At 49.4% G+C, this 20,091-nt stretch overlaps 1 protein-coding gene across 3 annotated transcripts in view; it reads right to left on the reverse strand.

Moving 5' to 3' along the window:
• Window positions 1-48: 48 nt before the first annotated feature.
• The window catches only part of Cyth3 (cytohesin 3), a 107,078-nt gene continuing 87,035 nt past the window's right edge, over window positions 49-20,091 (reverse strand). For all 3 annotated transcript variants that reach the window (XM_075973659.1, XM_075973675.1, XM_075973667.1), the window contains exons 5-13: window positions 16,466-16,584; window positions 11,866-11,946; window positions 8,585-8,697; window positions 8,234-8,382; window positions 7,101-7,212; window positions 3,126-3,202; window positions 2,977-3,048; window positions 2,729-2,883; window positions 49-2,547 (exon numbers count right to left, since the gene is read on the reverse strand). In XM_075973659.1, coding sequence (XP_075829774.1) covers window positions 2,475-2,547; window positions 2,729-2,883; window positions 2,977-3,048; window positions 3,126-3,202; window positions 7,101-7,212; window positions 8,234-8,382; window positions 8,585-8,697; window positions 11,866-11,946; window positions 16,466-16,584 — 951 coding nt within the window. In that variant the 3' untranslated portion in view covers window positions 49-2,474. The remainder of the gene's footprint in view (window positions 2,548-2,728; window positions 2,884-2,976; window positions 3,049-3,125; window positions 3,203-7,100; window positions 7,213-8,233; window positions 8,383-8,584; window positions 8,698-11,865; window positions 11,947-16,465; window positions 16,585-20,091) is intronic.

A 20,091-nucleotide genomic window follows, 5' to 3' on the forward strand; every position in this document is an offset into this window, starting at 1 on the left:
ATGAGCTCACAGCCACATCTGTTATGAAGAATTGAGTCTGAGGCAGTTGTGTCTTAGCATGTTTTTATTTGGGAACACAGTATTTGCAATAGTTCTTGACAGCTGTAAGCCCTCCAATTTACTAGCTATTTGCTTTGCAATAAAATAGCCAGAAATTCTGATATCAACATTAATAGGATATTTCTTCATGCAGGTTGTAGGAGTATGTACATTGTATAACAAACACTGCAGAAATTAATAGATATGTACATTATTTACATAGTAACTATTTATTGTAAATAGAAATGTTTTCTAAGATAAAAAGAAAAATCACTTGTGGTTTCTGGTCTGTAACAGACTGAACTGGTCAGCAAAGCATAGCTGTAGCTCTGGAAACCAGTGTGACATGAAGCACAGAAGGTTGCTCCTTCTCAACAGCTCCTGGGTAGAGTGGGACCACGTCACTCAAGTGTTCCGACACCTCCAGGGCCAGTCCACCTACACCTGAAAATGACAGCCAGGGCCCAGCAGGACAGGAAATGGTCTTTGGCCAGAGTCGGGCTTAATGCTTCATGAGTGCAGACAAAGGGCATGAGTATAACTGAGCCTCTGCAAGCCTTGGAAGTAGCCAGATGCCCTTGGGGTTAACACTGTCACAACAACCTGAGTTAGGTGACTCCACGTGGATACTCTGAGAGCCAGTAACTTAGGATTCTTAGCACCAACAGCCATCAGGCAAAGTCCCCTCAAAGATGACTATGGCATTAAAGACACCATCCTCAACATCCAACAGAGCTCTGTATCCCCAGGACCATACCTGGGTTGGACATGAGAAGGCAGATTCACCAGAGTCTTGATGGAAGGGATGTGAGTTCCCACTCATATCCATACACACAGGTGCCCAACCAGCAGCAGGTTCTGTTCAGAGGTGGTAAAGGCTTAGGAGTAGGGATCATGGAAGACTGGAAGTCAGGCTACATACACACCAGCCAGGCAGCTCAAAGGTTTCAAATCTGAGGTATTAATAAAAACCTAGAAGCTTGGGAATAAACCAAAAGGTGAGCAATCTGGTACATGAGGGAATTTCAGCCTTCGCCACCACCACCCCACAAAAATCTTATGTGACAGCTACCTCTGAGGCAACGAGCCTCAAGACAGCTCACAGAAAGTCATGTCTGAGTGCATTTGGTTGAAGGTTTCCAAGGACCGTCGGGATGCAAGCTCCAGGTGTGTCTGCACAGACAGACGAGGGAAGCAGCTTGGCAGGAAAGACCATTTTCCGAACAAGCCACATGCAGCCTCAAAAGGGTCCCCCAAATTATGAATGGGCCTCCCCAGAAGTGCAACAGAAGAGGTCTGACCACTTTACCCAGTCTCAGCCCAAGCACACAGTGCCCTGAAATCACCCTGGTATATACAGGGTTCTGTGTGCCACTGGCTTCCAAGTGCCATTTTCAGCTTTTCCCTCATTAAAAGGGATGCCAAATGTTGGAGACCTAGCACTACCAGAGGCTATGTGGGCTACTTCTGGCTGCTTATGCCTAGACACTACATCAAAATAGTGGATCTAGTTACTGTGTCAGTGAGCACTTAACCAAAAGTTTGAAACAGCAAGCAACAAAAGTACCGAAGCCAACATGGGCCATGCGCAGATGGAGCACATGGAACTGTCATGTGTGATGGTCAGACACGTAAACAGCCTGTCTCGAGGGAAAGGACTCTTATCTGCCAAGCCTCAACACTGACAGGATAAACATCCTGAGCCATAACCATATTTTAGTGATTTGTCTTAGAGAAGCACGTGAAGGGAAGTGACAGTTAGCCACACCTGGAGTCTCCCGAGCATTCTGGTCCTCATGGTTACCCCAGGGCCTTGTCACCCAGATTGGCTGCCTGTGCCCTACTTGACACATCAGGCCCTCAGCTGCTCCCACTCAAATGGTTGGAGGCTGCATATATAGACTGTGTTCAGTGCACAGTATATACTTGTGTCCAGGAGTTAAGTTTATAGCTGCCATTCTAAAAATACTACTGTTAGAAATTAAGCATCTTTCATTATAATTTTCAGAATATAAAAGGCATATAAAAGCTATAATCCTATATATCTGAGAAAAATTCTGAATAAAAAAAGTGGTAGGTTTTCCTTTCCCATTTTGATATAAAACAGCGACTTCTAGAACAGCTAGTGCTGCCCAAAAGAGTTGGTGTGGCGTGGTGTGGGCTGAGGCTCTGGCTCCAGAAAAGGAGTCCCGTGTGGGCTGTGCAGGTCCTGAGGCTGGGTCACCGGGTGCTGTGTGGACAAGGGTCCCCAAGGGTCAACGCCAGGGCAGTGGCAGGAAGGAAACACAGCTGACCAACATCCCAGAGGACAAGGCTCTGGGGGCTTGGGCCTTGGCTAGCTGCTCTGGAGGACCCATGGGCACCACACTGCCCCCTTGTCCTGCTGCTTGTGAGTAGCCGGTGCATCCGCTGTGGAGTCTGGGTCTTGGCGTCACCTATTTCTTATTGGCAATCCTCCTTTTCCTCGTGGCCAACATGTCATAGAATGGGTCCCTACTGATGCTCGCTCTGGGGAGAAAGGAAGATAAGTGGGTTGTGACTGCAGGTTTAGATGCCCAGTCCCCCACACCCCACAGCACAAACAAGCAGCAGGTACAGGTCTGGAGCAGCCTTCCTGACAGTACAGGGATCTAACATGCACATGTGTGCTCCCACCCCTGCTCCCCGTGGGCCTGGCTGTCCTACTCACTTGATGGACTTCATCCACTCCTCCTTCTCTTCAGGGCTGGGGGCAGAGATCCGGTACACAACATGGTTCCCCTCCACCACACGGCCATCTGCCTCTGTCTTGCACGCTTTGATGACCTGCCCTTTATGACTGGGGTTGTACAGCTCAAAGCAGTTCTGGTAGAGAGAAGAGACCCATCACAGGGGCAGGGAGGGAGGGGAGGCTGCAAAGCTCTAGAGAGGAAAGACAGGCACAGGGAAATCTCGTACCGGTTTCCTAGGGTCCTCCACCTCCCTGATGCTGAGGTTCTCCAGCGGGATGATCCCCCTGGGCTCCTTGTCCTAGAAGAGAGGTGTGTGAGGCAAGGCCTGACAGACTGGCTCCGGCCTCTGGAGAGCGGCTGTGCAGTCACACTCACCGTAGTGTACTCAAAGTAGTAGAGGCAGTTATCTGTGAGGATGAACCAGCGCCGCTTCCAGGTCTTCACGCGGCCCCCTAGGAGGAGGAGAGCCCCATGAGGCAGGTGCTCAGGTAGCCAGAGCCCAAGGGCCCAGAGAGGGGCCCAGAATCCCCAACCACATCACTGCCCTGTCAAAGGAGCCAAGCTCAAGACTGGGCTTGCTTTCTCTTCAAACCATCCCATATTGACCCCAGTTAGAAAGTGGGCAAGCCGTGAGGCCTGACCATCCAGGATGGCTGGGTGCAGGGCTGGGACCCCCATGCACCCTCCCACCCAGGGCCCACACAGGTGCCCTCTCTCCATGGCCACCCAAGGGTCACCCTAGGTCATACATGGCTTTCAAATTTGCCTCCTGGAAAAGTTAGTTGTAATGGATGGGTGTAATTTCCCCCATGAAATGAACACGATGAAGTCAGTGCCGGCTCACCCAGGTCTGTCCAGGCTTAATCCTGTTACGTCAGGGCAGTTATCGCATTACTGGGACTTTGAGCAGCCCTGGGATCCATCAAAGTCAATTACCCTTGGCCCAGGGAATTATTAGATTGAATTAATCTTTTAACAAGATCTAGAGCATATGTACACGTACACACACACACACACACACACACACACATGCGCGCGCGCAGATATCTATACAAGCTCTTTACTATGGAAAGGAAACCTCTCCTACCTTATTTGTTGCTGTCAGTCAAAATTATTTCTACTGACAGCTTTTGCTTTTGACAAAAAGTTTGAAAAAAAAAAGGAAAAGTTGCTTGTGGTAACAAATTCAGTGCTCCCAGGGGCTTCAGGGGAGATGCCCTCCCCCTGCCCCAGGGGCTCCCAAAGCTAACAGTGGCAATGCAGAGGAACTGGCTTGGCTTTCTCTAAACATGCCAGGAGGTGGGGAGGATCTGCAGACCAATGCAAGATGCTGGGAAGTGCAGACAGGCTGTGGGGGCACCGGAGGCACCCACAGTGAGGAAGAAATTTCCCAGGCAGTTACAGAGACCCCAATACAGGAAGGAATAGGGAAGATTGCTTTACCCTGACAGAGTGCCTGGAGTCTGCAAAGTAGGGAGGAATCACCAAAGCACAGTGGGATGCTGGGCCAGCCCAACCCCCTCTCCACACCACACACCCTTGGCCAGAAGAGCCTTCCCTTTGGCTTCTCCTGCCTGGAGTCACACCTCTTTCTCACACCGTTTTTCCTGATGGTTGCACAGGACCCCTGTTCCCCAAATTACACCTTCCTCAATCAGGGGCTGTCTCATGCCATAACACACAGGAAACTAGGGATTTATGGGAAGCCCCAGCCTATGCAGAACCCCAGAAGAAACTCAGTTTAGCCTTTCTTCTCCCAAAAACCTTCAGTGAAGAGGAACAGAGAAAGGCATGCCAAGATCTAGCCACACTCGCTTCCCTGAGGCACTTACTCTTCCAGGCCAAGGCAGTGCCAGAATCAGATGAGAGCAAGCTTGCAACTCAGGCAGTTGCCGCTAGTGTGTTTCCTCTCCTTCCCTCAGAGAGGTCCAGGTAGACATCCCAGCTACATGGGTGCTTCCTAGCAATAGCCAGGAGAGTACTTGGAAATTTACCCTTTTCTCCCTCCCCAGCATAGGTTCCCCTTTGGCAGAGCTGCTCCAGGTCTCTCTGTGGAAGCACCCCTGCCAAGCGCCTGTTCCTCCTCTGTGCTGCCACTGTGGCTGTCAAGCCCTTCTGTGCTCTGCTCAGCCTCAAGCCCCCTGGGAAAGGTCAGCCAAGCATGGGGTCACAGCTGCCCAGAATGGGTATTTGTGAGGCTGGAGGGCCCCTGGACATCCCCACTGCTTCCATGGTCAGGATGATTAGGGGAGCCTGGCTCTAGGCTGCCCAGCAGGGATCCCATTCAGTCCAGATGCGGGCCAAGTAGGGGCAATGCCCCAAACTTGAAGCCACAGCAGATTGTGCTACAATCTTCTATCCAGCCCTGTGCACAGATCCGTGCTCCCAAATGCTTTCATGTTTTTAGAGTTTCCCTTTCATTGCTGTCCTCAAGTATGTGGAGGCGGACACACACGGCTGTACACACATGAACACACTGACACGAGCATGCCCACATCAACGTTTTCTTGCATGACAATTCAATCCTAACCACAGCCTGTTTCTGACATGAACAGTTCAAACTCCAACAGTGTGCACAGCCCCACCAAGACTGCAGAATGCATCCAGCATGCCTTCCCCCTTCTTGACACTTCTGGAGAAGTACCAGCTGGCTGTGGCAAATGCTAGGTTTGGGCTCCTCCACACAACTGAAGGAAGCCAGTGGGCACAAGTGCCCATGGGTACCAGGCACTTGGTAAAGGCCAGTGAAAGCCAATTCTGCCCACCAGCTTGCTAGGGTGACATCTACAGGTAGTGCCTCATGTAATCATGGTTTTGGCCTCAGATCACCCCTAGAGCCTGCTGGTGTGCGGGAGCCCACAGTGCCAGCGCCGCCTGCAAAGGTGGGCCTCAGGTCCCGGCATCTGGCTATGCTGGGTCAAGGCACAGACCAACAGCACAGCTAAGCGCTCTGCACTTATTTCATGGCCTGCTTAAGTGTCCAACCAGAAAATGGGCTGGGCAACATGAGCTTGTTTCACTTGTTCATTTTCATCCAGGGACTGGGCTCTTCCTAGTGGCAGAAGCCACACCAACTGCCAGGAAGCTGTGGTGCCATCATCCCTCAGGAAATTGCTGGTGGCTGGGACGCACGCTTCCTCTTTTCTCTATCCACAGGCACAGTGTGTGTGGCCAAGTCACTCAAGGGTCCACACTCAAGGTTACTGCACTTGGTTTTAAGGCCAACACTGGGACATTCATTTCTAAACTCTGACATAGTGAGAGCAAAATTAAGAGCAATGGCCAAGGCCAAAGTTGGGAAACAGCAGACCCTCAGGGGAGCCCCATCAGCTGGACCTGTCACATGTCTCCGAGTCACAGCCTCCCTTGGTCCATCATCAGAACTCTATCCCGCAGGTCTTCCTTATTACACAGCAATAATATTACCTGGACAGGGCGCCGTCACACGTCACAGGCTTTCTGTCAGTCTACGGTTCTTTCAACCCCTCAGAGTCAAAAGAAGCTAAAAATTTCAATTGTCCCAAGTGCAGGAATCAATTAAGTCTCCAATAAGGAAGCCTTTGCACAGGTGCCACACTGTTGGTTAGTGGGGCAGGGTAGCACTGTAAGACAGGCTGGTTACCAGCTTCCTCCCTGCTGCAGGGCCCTGAAGATGGGGGCAAGCATGTTCCCATAGTTTCCCCATGCGCACGCTTCTGGTCCCAGGAGCTCTGGGCCCTGCCCATGATGGATGGGTCTCACACACACTACACCTGCACAGTGCTGCCCCAGCCAAGTCCAAAGCCAAATGGATCAGATGAATGGCAACCACAGACTGGAGCTTCACACAGACCAACGTGGGGGAGAAAATGAGCCGCTGGGGAGGGGAGGAAGCCACTGGGTACCTACCTCCTAGCGCAGGACAAGCAGGGACAGCCCATCACAGAACAGAAAGGTGGGAGCCACAGGCAGAAGGAAACAACAAGAAGGTACATTTAAACCACTCGTCAGGATCACAGCCACGCCAAAGCACGAGAGCACACAGCTTGTGGAGGTAAAGGCACTTGCTTCTCAGGCAGAGAACTACCTGGATTCACGTGGATACTAACTCAGTAGCTTTCTGGGATGGGTCGTGCAGTGGGTGCTGCAACCATGGCCCGCTCTGGAAGGTCATGACTCAGTGACACAGCCACCAGTGTTAGGTGAGCGGCTGCCCAGAGTGGTCTCTGGCTTGACTGCATTTTTCTTTTTAAGCTTTCTGCCTTGTAGTTGGGGGCTGTGGCTCCAAGGAAGGAGCAGGGCAAGAAGTCCCCGGGAGCTGCTGCTGTGGGCCGAGGGGTGTGGGTGCAGGTCCCACCCTGCCAGGCTCACCCAGCTTCAGCAGCCAGCCTTCTCGATCTGGGTTGAAGAACGTGTGTGTCAAATCATTCCCGTCATCTTCTGGGATCTTAAATGGCTCATTCTTGATACTTTCATATAAGTTCTGTAAGGAGGAGAAGAGCCAATCAGGGGCTGTACCAAGAAGCAACATCCTTCCTCCCTCCCGCACAGAGTCCCACACAGCCTGAGAGACCAGGCGGTTACGAAGACACTTGGAAAGTGCCTTTGAAACCACCAAGCTAGCATTACTGATTTTTATTGGATTAAGAGAATTTAATAGTAACTTCAGCGGTTGGGAGACGGCTCAGTTGATGAAATGCGTGCCTGCAGGCATGGAGACCCAGTTTTGGATGTGCAGTTCCTATCTAAACATAGGAATTGAGCTTTGGTAGTTTGTGCTTATTATCTTCTCTAAGACGACAGAGACAGGAGGTCCTTGGTACTTATTGGCCAGTGAGAAACCCCCGTCACCGAAAAACAAAAACAAACAAAAACAACCATCTGGAGATGAGATGGCTCAGCAGGCCAAGGCACTTGGGCACACAAGCCTGGCAACTGAAGTTCCATCAGCTGAGCTCAGGCACATGTGAAAGGAGAGAAGCAACTCTACAAAGTTGTTCTCTGACCACCGCATGCCACCACCCCACACACATCATGCACGTACACACAATAAAAATAGTAATAAGTAAAAAATAAGGCAGAGAAATGATTGATGGAGAAACCAAACACTGACCTCAACCCTGCCCTCCCCCCATACACACGAGTAGGAAAATCCCACATGACAGGGCAGGAGACGACGATGGTTAGTCTTAATTGTCAGCACGCACAGTCTAGAACCACCTGAGAAGGAAATCTCAGTGAGGGACTGTCTAGATCAGGCTGACCTGTGAGGAAGGAAGCCTAGCCCAATAGTGGGTGGTTGATCCCTGGGTTTGGAGACATAAAAACAGAGTGACCGGGCGCTCCCAGTTCCTGCCTTGACTTCCCCACATGAAGGACTGTGGTCTAGACTTTGTAAGGTAAATAAGCTCTTTCCACTGCAGTTGCATTTTTCAGGGTATTTTATCATAGCGACAGAAATGAAACCGGGGCAGACACAACCGGGAAGCTGCCTGCAGACTCACCCTCAGCAGCTCCTCAGGAAGATCCCCACCCTCGTTGATGCCGCGGTTCATGGTGATGAAGCGCTCGGCAGTAGGCTTGTCTCGCACGTTGTGGTTGTGCAGGCTGGTGTTGAGCATGATGATGGCGAAGGACAGCACATAGCATGTGTCTGCAACAAGACACAAGGTGGGGAGGCCTGAAACTCAGCTTGCATTTCTACAGGGAGAGTGGTGCCCTAGGAAGTGCTGCCAATGCTGCTTCCCTGGCAGAACGGCGTGCCCACTGAGGGGTGCTTCTCTACAGAGGCAGTGGGGGGTTAATGGAAGCTATGGGTGGGGGCATCTCGATGCAGGGATGCGCAGGCTGCTGACCTGTGGACTGGAAGACCCCAGGGTTGCACAGGCAGTATCGTGATGCGAAGGCCTCCATCATGCGGTCAATCTTCTGTGCCTCTCCAGGAAGTCTGAAACTCCATAGAAACTGCCTGTAAAGACAGAGGATGCTTCACCGAGTGACCTTGGGAGGATAGATATGGCCAGACCCCCAAGCAGTTCCTGATCACCCGGCAAGAGCACGGCCTGCTCAGTCTGAGTGCCCAGAACTACCATGAGGTCAGCTGGTTTCCTCTTATTCAACAACTGAAGACTGCTGGCTGCTCCTTTTGTGTAACTACAAACTCTTCTTCAAGATCTGCTACAGATGCCTCAAACCTCAACAGGATCCCAGCATGCTCTGCCCCGCCCCCATGGCACCACCTCCTACATGGACATTCCAGGTGATCCCCAGGGTCCACTATGCCTGTGGCTGCTAAAGTATTGGCAGGATAATGGATCCTCTCCTCTCAGGACTCCTACCAAAGCAAGGTGGGGACAGGGTCAGAGTCAGCAGTCAGCAACCAGCGCCCACCCACACCTGCCAGGCCACAGCCACAGCCTGCTGCTGTGTCACCCCTGCCTCAAAGGAGCAGGCCCAAGCACATAGATGCTCCTGTCCTCAGAAGTTCCTCTCCCACTAAGGTCTCCCCTGGTTGCCCTATGTGACACCATAGCTCCTGCCCTGCATCTTCAACTCCTCGCTTCGCTTTCTCAGGCTACAAGGCACCCAACCAGCATTCTCCACCTGCGTGCCTTAAGTACCAACAGAAAGGTTATGGCTATCCTGCTTTCCAGAGCCACCCTGGCCTGTGAGGTTCATAACCAGCCTTACAGCAATGGCTGAATATGTCAGACCTAGAGGCCACCTTAAGACATGGCTAACACAGTGATACAAGGGAGGACCTGCTCTTTCTCTGGGCTCCCACGCCTATGCAAGTCCTTTAAGAAGGACTGTTTCCTCTAGGCCTGTCCACCACTCCCTCCTCCTTACCACTGCCCCCACTCCCAGGGGATTCCTGCCACAATCAGGCACTCGCTCAAAGCATCACACACAGATGCTCTATTCCCACTTTCAAGACATCCTCCAGAGCCACTTTCCGACTCTGCCCCACATGGTCAGCAAAGGGCCACAGACATGCTGTCCTTGCCCCATAAGAGCAAGTTCCTCAGTTCTGACCCCACCATGACCATCCTGCCCACAAGTCTGAGGACCTCTTACCCAGCCTCACACTTTATTCCTACAGCAACAAGCTTCTATCAAGAAGCACCGGAACAGGCATCAGCAATGCCCGTCATCTTCCCCGCACCCACGGCAGACTCTGCACCGTTCTGAGCATGTCCCACTTGCATCCCTGATTAGGCCCAAGGACAGAGAGGAGATAATGCCACAGGTCAGGCACAACCAAGACAGAATCCACTGGAGCAAACCCAAGTTAGGCAGCAGCCACTCACTCTCATTGGTCTGGTGGAGAGGTCAGCTAGGCTCTGCCCTCTGACTCTAAGGCAGACAGAGAGAAGAGCAGAACCACAGTGGTGATGGCTATGCCATGGACTAGCCCTCAGGTTCATTAGCTCTGAGCCTTTCTCTGCCCATACAGTTCTCCAAAAGTGAACCTAAAATCAGCTAAACAGGTCTGTGAGACTCCTGTAGGGCTTTTCTGACACAAGCTTTTCAGCCCAGGCTGAGGGCTGAGCAGGGTCCCAAGGGCCACAACCAAAGGCTGCCAACATTCCAGTCTGCAGCTGAAGGAAGGTTGTGTAAACACCTCCAGAGGCAGGAGGAGAAGGCATGAAGACACGACCAGACAAGGCCAGCCATGTATGCTGAGCTTTGGGTGACACCAGGCTGGGTGAATCCACAAGGTCAGTCCTTGTTACACTTCTGCCTACACCCCAGGGTAAAGACCCAGTCCAAATGTCATGCCATCACAGAAGACAAGATGCCAACCCAGCATGAGTAGGAACCCAGACCCGCACTGACATTGAGGCTATCCCCTTCACTCACAGTACTGTCTATAGTGGCAGTGGCTTTCCTCAGACAGAGACCACAGAAGGACATCTGATGGTTCCATCTACATCCTCCTTGGCACACCCATATGCCTGGGGCCTGAGGCTAACCCTAGTGACAACAGGACAGGGAGACACTGAGGCTGTCAAAAGCATAGCACAGGAAGCATGCACACTTACAAGCTGGGATGGTTAACTTCCACTGTCAACTTGACCTGATATAGAGTCACCATGGAAATAAACCTGTGGGTCTACCTCTGACATTATTTCCAGAAAGGGTTAAATGAGGAAGACCCATCCTGAATGTGGGTGGCATCATCCCTTGAACCACAACTTTCTCTCCTACCTCCCATCTCCACAAAACCTGTAAGAGCAAGAAACTACTCCCCTTCTTAGGATGGAAGGATCTGTCTCTTTCCTTTTAGGCCCCTACATGCTATACATGGTGCTGCTTCTACTTAAAAGCCTGGAACTCTCCTCATAAAGCCCTATGGAGAGCTTGCTCTCTCTATCTATCTATCTATCTATCTATCTATCTATCTATCTATCTATCTATCTATCATCTATCATCTATCTACCTATCATCTATCATCTATCTACCTATCATCTATCTATCTACCTATCTATCATCTATCTACCTACCTCCCTATCATCTACCTATCATCTATCTGTCATCTATCTACCTATCTAGCGTCTGTCTATCTATCTATCATCTATCTACCTATCTAGCGTCTGTCTGTCTATCTATCATCTATCTACCTATCTATCATCCATCTATCTATCTATCGTCTATCAATCATCTATCTATCAATCATCTATCCACCTACCTACCTACCTACCTATCATCACCTCACCTTCTTTTCTACAAACCTGTCAACATCTTTTATCATCTACACTTACACCTTAGCCGCTACACCTTCCCCACCATGACAGACTGCACCTTCAAACCCTGAGCCAAGACAGAACCTTCCTTAAGTCCCTTCCCCCAGGAATAAGTAAGGGAACAGCAAATGCAGGGACCCCAGAATGAAGGACAGCAAAAAACCCGAGAAGGTGCAGAAAACAGTGGCTACAGCAAGGCAAGCATGCAGTCCATCCCCAAACAAGTCTGGTTTCCACCCAGGGCTGCCGAGTGCCACCCAGCACAGAGGCTGATCTGTTGGAACTACAGCTACTGGGGACTGGGTGGGGGTCCATCAGAGTCACTCTGAGTGACTACTGCCACCCCAGCCTTCCCATCTGTCTATACATGCCATAAGGCAACCACTCACCTTAAGGCCTGGACAAGGTTGAGATCAGCAAACTCATGAAGCTCAACAAAAGCCTGAAGAACTTTGATATTAAAATCATCCCTAGGAAAGAAGAGAAAGCATCTGAGCTGCCCTGGAGAGAAGGCATATATAAATGGCAGGCCTTTGCAGGCGACGGTAGTTCACTACAAGCAGCCATGCTCTTCACTGTAAATTTGTTTTAGAATTTTTATTTGTTTTGTTCTTTGAGGCAGAGTCTCACAAAGTTGCAGAAAACCTGGAACTCAGGATCCTTCTGCCTCCACCTCCCAAGTGCTAGGATTACAGGCATGCGCCCAGGGCCAGTAGTTTTCAGACTTAATGCAAAGGACACCTGTGTGGCTCTCTGAGGAGAACTTCATAATGGGCAGGAGCTGGGAAGGAACCCACCACAAACCCTCAACTCATCTTCAGGCACACAAGTGAGGCCTGGGACCTGTACATATTCTGGAACTTTCAAAATGGCCCCTTAGCAAGGTTTTGCTCTGGTCTCTGCTTCCCAATGGGGTTTTGAGTGTGAGAAAAGGAGAAGCAACATTCTCAGGTCCTAAGTCATAGAGTGTAGGAGACCAAGGAAATCTGGGCGGGGGGGGGGGGGCATAATACATCATATTAGGGATTTTTGTTTTGCGTTGTTTTTGGAGGCTGGTGGGATCAGGTCTCATTCTGTAGCCTAGATTGGAATGGAACTCACTACATAACCCAGGGACTATAGCATAGGGAACTCATTAAAACGTTCCTGCTTCAGCCTCATGAGTGCTGGGGTTACTGGCATGAATCATAAGCCCTATCATATTGGTTTTTAAACGTAAAACATGAAAATACAATAAAGAGTAACTTTTTATTTAAATAGCAATAAAAAGAAAAATGATGCATCAGTGTGTTTCACTGGACGTCAGCTTAAATCGTGCTCCAGGCCTGCTCACCCTGTGCTCTGAGGACATCCCTAGAGCACAATGCCAGAGTCCAGCTGCCCTACCAGAGGACTGGCACCCACCACACCTGGGGAATAGACCAGGCCTGGCCTGAAGACCACATCTGCTCCACACAAGCACCAGGCACGCTGTACGCAGTGGCCAGAGCTTAGTGCCGTCTGCCCCCAGGGCCATCCCTCGTGCAGAAGTCTCAAGTTAAAAGGAGGGAGCTTAGGGTCAGCACTGGGAAGATGAGGTACTTTTGTCTCCAAGGCCCTTGATGGCTTCTTAGCCTATGGCCCCAGAAGGGGGCATGAAGAAACCTTCCCAGGAGGCAATGCAAGGCCTGTCCTGATCGTGCAACACTGCACTGGTCCGATGATCCACTAAGCTGGTAAACTCTCAGCATTAGGCAGACTTGGGCCAGGAGTGTGTCCACAATGCACACTCTTCTGCCACTCAGTGGAGAGGGAGCAGCTTTGGCAGCCAGGTTAGGGCCACAGCTAAGGGGCCAAGGCCTGTGACCACATCAGCTGCCAGAACCTCAGGGAGTGGTGAAGCCCAGAGGCAGTGTTAAAGGCAGATTCCCATCTCTTCAGCATTCAGGGTTTGGGATTGGCACTGTTCAACCTGCAAGACTTCTTTATATTTGCTAGCTGTGTTCTTATCAGATGTCAAGTAGGATTTCAAATGTTCCTCTCCAAGGAGAGGGGCTTATTCTCTTTATTTTATTTTATTTTAGCTTTCAGTTTTTAGTTTTCAAGGCAGGGTTTCTCTGTGTAGCCCTGGCTATCCTTTAACTCACAGAGATCCACCTGCCTCTGCCTCCCAAGTGCTGGGATCAAAGGCCTGAGCCATCATTCCCCAGCTTTTTTCGTTAACTCCCCCACTCCTTCTTTAGAGTGTAGTCTGAAGCAAAAATATTAATTTGGGGCTACTGAGTTGACTCAGCAAGTAAAGACACTTGATGTAAACCTTGATGTAATCCTGAGCTTGATTCTAGAACATGTGGAAGGAACAGAGACCCAACTCTCACAGGTTAGCATGTTAGCATCCACACATGTTCACACATACAAATAAATGTGCAAAATGTTTAAATTTTTGCAGTGTTCAGTTGACCTCACTTCTTCAATTGTTTTGCCTTTGGGCACTAGACCTAAGAAACCCTTGCAATAACAGGATCATGATGATTTGCATGGTTCTAAGCATTTAATGGCTTGACATTTGTGTCTTGGACCCATATTAACCTCTGTGTATAGTAAGGAGCCCAATATTTCTCTCACAGACGTCATGTCATCAATGTTGGGGTCATTCCTTCCCCACTCAAGTGTCTTGCATTACATGTTAAAAATCATTTGATAGTAAATATAGGTGTTTATTTCTGGATTCTCAATTCCATTCTATCATCTTCTAGACCATTTTTATATTTATGTTTATTTATGTGTGTATATATATACACATATACACACACACACACATATATATATAGCAGGGGGTGTACATGTGAATTCAGGCACATAAACAGTCGGAAGAGGACAACAGACTCCCTGGAGCTGGGGTAACAGGCAGCTGTGAGCCGCCAGATGTAGGTGCTGAGAATGACCTCAGCAGCACATTGAAATGCTCCAACCTGCTGAGCCACCTTTCTATCCAGTCTTTATGATTGTCTACGTCCACCTTTTATGACAGTATTGCATGTTTTGATAGGTATAATTTTATTTTGTAATCATAAAGTGTTTTTTCTGAAGAAGAACCTTCCACATTATTAGTTTGCTGACTTTTGCAAAGAAGTCAAATGGGATTCTGCTGATGTATTAGATCTACCCATCAAGATGGAGCATACTGACCATAGCAAGACTACTTCCCAATCCGTCAGCATGGGATAGATTGCCATCTGCTTGGATCTTTTCACTGGTTTCATCTGCACATCTTCTGTTAAACTCACTCCTAGTTCTTCCCAATGCTGCTACAGTTAGAACTACTTTCAGTCTGCTCAAAGACACAACTGCACGGAACAGCTGGCTGTGGCATTCTGAGCTAGTTTCAGTCTGCTCACTGAGACACAACTGCACAGAACAGCTGGCCGTGGTATACTGAGCCCGACTCCTGTGACCTTACTGAGCTTGCCTGTTCCCACTAATAATTCAGCATGTATCCTGGCTAGGTTTACTGTCAGAACCTTGGGCATAATAAGCAAGCATTCTACCAGTAAGCATCACTAAAGCTCTTTAACTGACTTATAAACTAACTGGCCTGGGCTAGAAATGCCAGTAGTCAACAAATAAATGAGAGACTGAACAAAAATAAATGGTCATTAGAGACTGTAGGGCACATGTGACTCTGTTTGGTACATAATCTTCACACACTGCTGTCTGATTTGAAACTTATTTTAAAAAATCATTTCTATAGTCATAAGAGATGTTTGTTTGTGGCTTTACTGGTTGGTCGAGATCTGGTTTTAGTATCAGGAAGTACTAAACTCCTGGAATGAGCCGGGGAATGCTTCACTGTAGAACAAGTATTTATAATAAAAAGTTAGGAGTATAACTGTCCTGACTGGGCTATGTTGGGCTTTAAACAGCACTCCCTTCTTGGCACTTGCTGCCTTGGTCTCCTGCCTCGCCTCAGCTAAGCAAAGTAGATGGCCGCCCTTCAGGGAATGGTGGTTCACTCTTGTAATCCCAGCCCTTAGAGGCAGAAGGGAGAAGGTTGCTGTTAAGTGAGGCCAGCCTAGGCTACACAGCAAGACCTGATCTCAAAACCCAACAAAGCCAAGTGTGGGAGCCCACAGAAGTGGGTCTGTTCCACCTTGACTGGGGGCCAAAGAGTTCAGGCCTATTCCTGCTCCTTCAATGATATGACAGGTTTGACCCAGGGAGTGGCTACCTACAAGATGCTTGGCCTAAGGGTGGGTGCTGCATGTCCTGCCTAAATAACATAACACTTAACTCTAGATATAGTTACTTGATGCTTCAGGTATTGAAGAGGTAATTACCCTGTTTGACCTCTGTGTCATGTTAAAGCAGTCTTTTGCCTTCTCCCCCTCACCCCTTTATTGGATTGGGGTATATAAGCATATGGAAAATAAATGCAGGAAAATTCAGTACTCACTGAACTGCCCTCCTGACTCTATTCTGTGTCTCTGTATCTCTGTTCCTTCTGCCTAATATTTCTAATCCACACGCCCCTGCGGAGGATGGACCCGACGGCCAAGCAAAGCAAAACCACCAGCAGATGGACCTTTAGCTGAGGTGGGGAAAGTCACCTCAAGTGACAGGGAAAATCCCGAGAAGTCTAGGCTGTTTCTGGACCAACCTGCAGAAGGCGGGGCTTTCCAGGCGGGGAGGGGGGGATGACACTGATGACTGAGAGAAGGACTCCAATGGGACACAGATCCTACCTGACCCTCAGTCACCTTCCTTTGTTGTGTCTTTTCTGCTGCTTTATCTAAGAAATCCCTGTGTAATTCTGGACCATTAAGGTTCAGTTCACTCCTATACTTTCTCTTAAGTATATGTTGCTTTAATTCTTCTATTTAGGTCTCTGGTCCACTTCACCTCTGGTATGATGAGATCCCAGCGGCCTGTCCTCAGGAGGATCCCAACAACACTGGGTCAGCACTGTCCTGCCGTCTGTCCTCCAGAGCTGCAAGAGGATCCTCGGCTTACCTCTCACCCAGGTAGTCTCCAATGACGGTCTTGTTCAGGCCCTCGCCTTTGTAAAGAAACTGGGCGACATCCTCTGGGGAGCTCTGCAGCAGGTCGTTCTCAATGAGGAACTGAATGCCCTGAGGAACAAGTGAGACGGAACACACGGGTCAGGACATCCACTCATTATCCTCTCAAAGTTGGCAACATGCTTTGCCCAGTAATCCGGCAGGTCTGGACACAGGAAAATGCCAGACCGTGGAGATTGCACAGCCTGACTTCTAAAATGTCATACGTGTTTCATCCACTCAAGAAAGAGATGCTATGTTCATCAAGTGTTATATAGAAGTTTTAAAAAACCATCAGATTTGTAAAGTTTGGGGAAACCACGTCTTTCCTGTCTCACAGGACCTCACTGTGGGAGAGAAGCTGCCATGGGACAGTCAATTCCCAACCACCAACCCTCCTGACAACTGCATGTCTGTCTGTACACTACATGCATGCCTAGCTCCTGCAGAGGCCAGAAGAGGGCATTAGATCCCCTGGGACTGGAGTTACACAAGGTAATGAGCCACCAGGTGGTGCTGGGAATTAAACCTAGTCCTCTGGAAGAACAGCTGAGTCTTCTCTCCAGCTTCCCACCTTTTAAAAAAGAAATATTTTTAACTTAGTAAAAATTTAAATTTTTATGTGTGTGAGCCCATGTACTGATCACAACCAGAGGACAGCCTGCAATGAGTTGGGTCTCTCCTCCCACCATGGGGTCCTAAGGATGGAACTCAGGTCTTCAGGTATGGTGGTGTGTTTACCTGATGAGCCATCTGGCCAGATCTCCTTATTCATTATGATTGTGTGTTTCATGTATGAGTGACATACATGTGTTACATGTGTATGTGGAGGTCAGAGGACAATCTTCAGGAATCAGTTTTCTCCTCCCACCTGGACAACTGGGGATTGGACTCAGGTTTTCAGGCTTGTATGACAACTTGTATCTGATCTTGCCACCCCACCCCAACCAACCCTTTTATTCTGCCACCTTACCCCAGATGGCTCCCCTTACGTCCAAATGACCTGTCACACAGGTCTGGGCAAGCAGCCATAAGAGGAAACCTGTAGGAATGACTTTTACTGCCCTTCCTCTTTCTTCCTGTGTTGAACTCCACGTAATGGCCAGAACCACAGCATCTCTTGTGTGAGGGAAAGACTGAGGTAAGCACCTTGCTCCTGTCACTTGGGAGCCACTTACTGCCATAGCAGCTATTCAATAAAATACAACTCCACTGTGTAACCAGCTGTGGGGGGGGGGGCCCGGGACTGGGTGTTCTGTTCCTTGGGTCAAAAGCATGTTAACCAGCACACTACCACCGAGCTCACACCAACTGAGCACATGCTAACTGGCACACTACCACCGAGCTCACACCAACTGAGCACATGCTAACCGGCACACTACCACCGAGCTCACACCAGCTGAGCACATGCTAACCGGCACACTACCACCGAGCTCACACCAGCTGAGCACATGCTAACTGGCACACTACCACCGAGCTCACACCAGGTGAGCACATGCTAACCGGCACACTACCACCAAGCTCACACCAGCTGAGTACACCCCACTTTAAGAACCTACGAAGTGTAGCTGCTAGTGTCAAGAGAAGAGGTTGGCCCAGGCCTGAGTCAGCTGCACTGCACCATCTCACGGGAACTCCAGGACCTGCTACAACAGCAAGACGTGCACAAAGCTGGTTTCAAGCTACCTTACACCAGGTTAGAACACAGGAATTCTGCTATCTATGTGCCAAGAGGCATTTCTACAAATTCAGAGAGGCTTTTCAAGCTGAAACTCCAGGCCTAAGCCTGCTTTGGCTTCCTCATACACCCACAGTCCATCTGGCAGCCTTATTTAGCATTTTCAAAAACTTCAGGCAGCAGCAGACAACCAGTAAGAGAAAAGACAAAGATAGAAGATGGAAGACTGCAACTAGATGGAAAGAACAAAACGAACGTGAGGCTTTACAAACCCGGTACAAAGCAAAAGGCAACACAAAGGTACATGTGTGTAAATATATGCAATTATTGGGAGCATGGCACATACATGCGGATGTACACATGAAGGTGCTCATGCCCGGATGCCATGTCTTCTTGATTGTGCTCCACTTTTAACTGAGGCAGGGTCTCCCACCTAACCTAGAGCTACTAATTGTGGCTAATCTATTTAGCTACCTTGAACCACGGTTTTCTTGTCTCTGCCTCCCAAGTGTGGGCACCACAAGTAGACACTACATCTATGCAGGTTTTATATGGGCTTGGAGATCCAATCTCTGGTCTCAGACTTGCACAGCAAACACAATATGCAGTGAACTATCTCCCCAGTCCCAGACAGGTATATTTTCATTCTGCTCGCGCGCAGTTTTAAAAAAGCAAACCTAATTTTGGTAATAGTGTGGGTACCTGGGGGAATGGATTTGAGACACAGTGGCCCCAGAAAGGTGGCCTACAATGTTCTGCTAGTACATTTTGCTCTGGGTTGAGGGTTTTGTTTCTTAATTTGTCAAGATGATTCAAGTCTTACATTTAAAATTTGTGGGCCATGTAACATGTCATTTAAGTCTGACAGTCCTAAAGTTAACTCTTACGTATTTCTGGTGGGAATGGAAAAGAGCATATCCACTTGGGTGCTACTGTGAAAGCCACACGCACACATACACACGCATGTACATCTGTCCTGGAGCATGGGATAAGAGCCAGCAGCACTGCTGCTCTGTGCTCGCACTGTGACTTGTTCACCAACCATCCAGATAGGAAGTAGGAGCAAGTAGAGATGGTGAGCCAGCAGCCAGCAGGACACAGCACGGGGATACCCTTGGGGTCAGTAAGGGAAGGGCAATCATAGGAGGGTAGGCAGAAGTTTACTAACACCTCAGGGTCAAAGGTCAAATACTTCAGCATTATAGAACCCTGCTAGGGTTATTAGAATTCAAAAGACTAACAGTGAGCATAAATCGTTAAGTTTTGCTACCCTGAAATCTGCCAAGGGCAAGGAGGAGGGCATCTGAAAGAACCCAGGATTCTGGAACAAAGCCTCATGGAAGCAGAGCCCGAGGTGGGTCTGGTCCAGGACACTTTGACTGTGACTATGATACCCCAGGGACTGAGTTTGTGGCCATTTTCCCTTAAAGAGCTCAATGCCCCCTAGGCAGACACAGATATTCCCAGTGCATCTTTGTCACCTGGCTCCCCTATCCCCCAACCTGGGGCTTCTGAGTCTGTGCTCTCAAGGCTGAGTGTGCCAGACCCTGGAACTCAGGCCTCGGCCAGGTCAGAGCGAGCTTGTGGAACACACTGTCTAGATGTTTAGGACATGCCCTGAGCCTCCACTAGGTCTCTGTAACAGCTGATCCTGACTGTCAACCTGACTGCACTTAGAATGACCTAGGAGAAAAGCCATGGCTGTGAGAGGGCTATAAGAGAGTTTTAACTGAGAGCAAAAGACCCCACCTTGAAGTGGGTGGCACCCCTTCCGTGGGCTGGATGCTTGGACTGAATAAAAAGGAGTGAGCTAGCTGAGTCCCAGCACTCAGGGCTCTGCCTCACACTAGAGCTAGCACGCCTTCCCACTGCAATGGCCTGCACTCCAACCCTCCCTCCCT

This window comes from Microtus pennsylvanicus, chromosome 1 (assembly GCF_037038515.1).
Source record: "Microtus pennsylvanicus isolate mMicPen1 chromosome 1, mMicPen1.hap1, whole genome shotgun sequence".
In the NCBI taxonomy this organism is placed as follows: Eukaryota; Metazoa; Chordata; class Mammalia; order Rodentia; family Cricetidae; genus Microtus; species Microtus pennsylvanicus.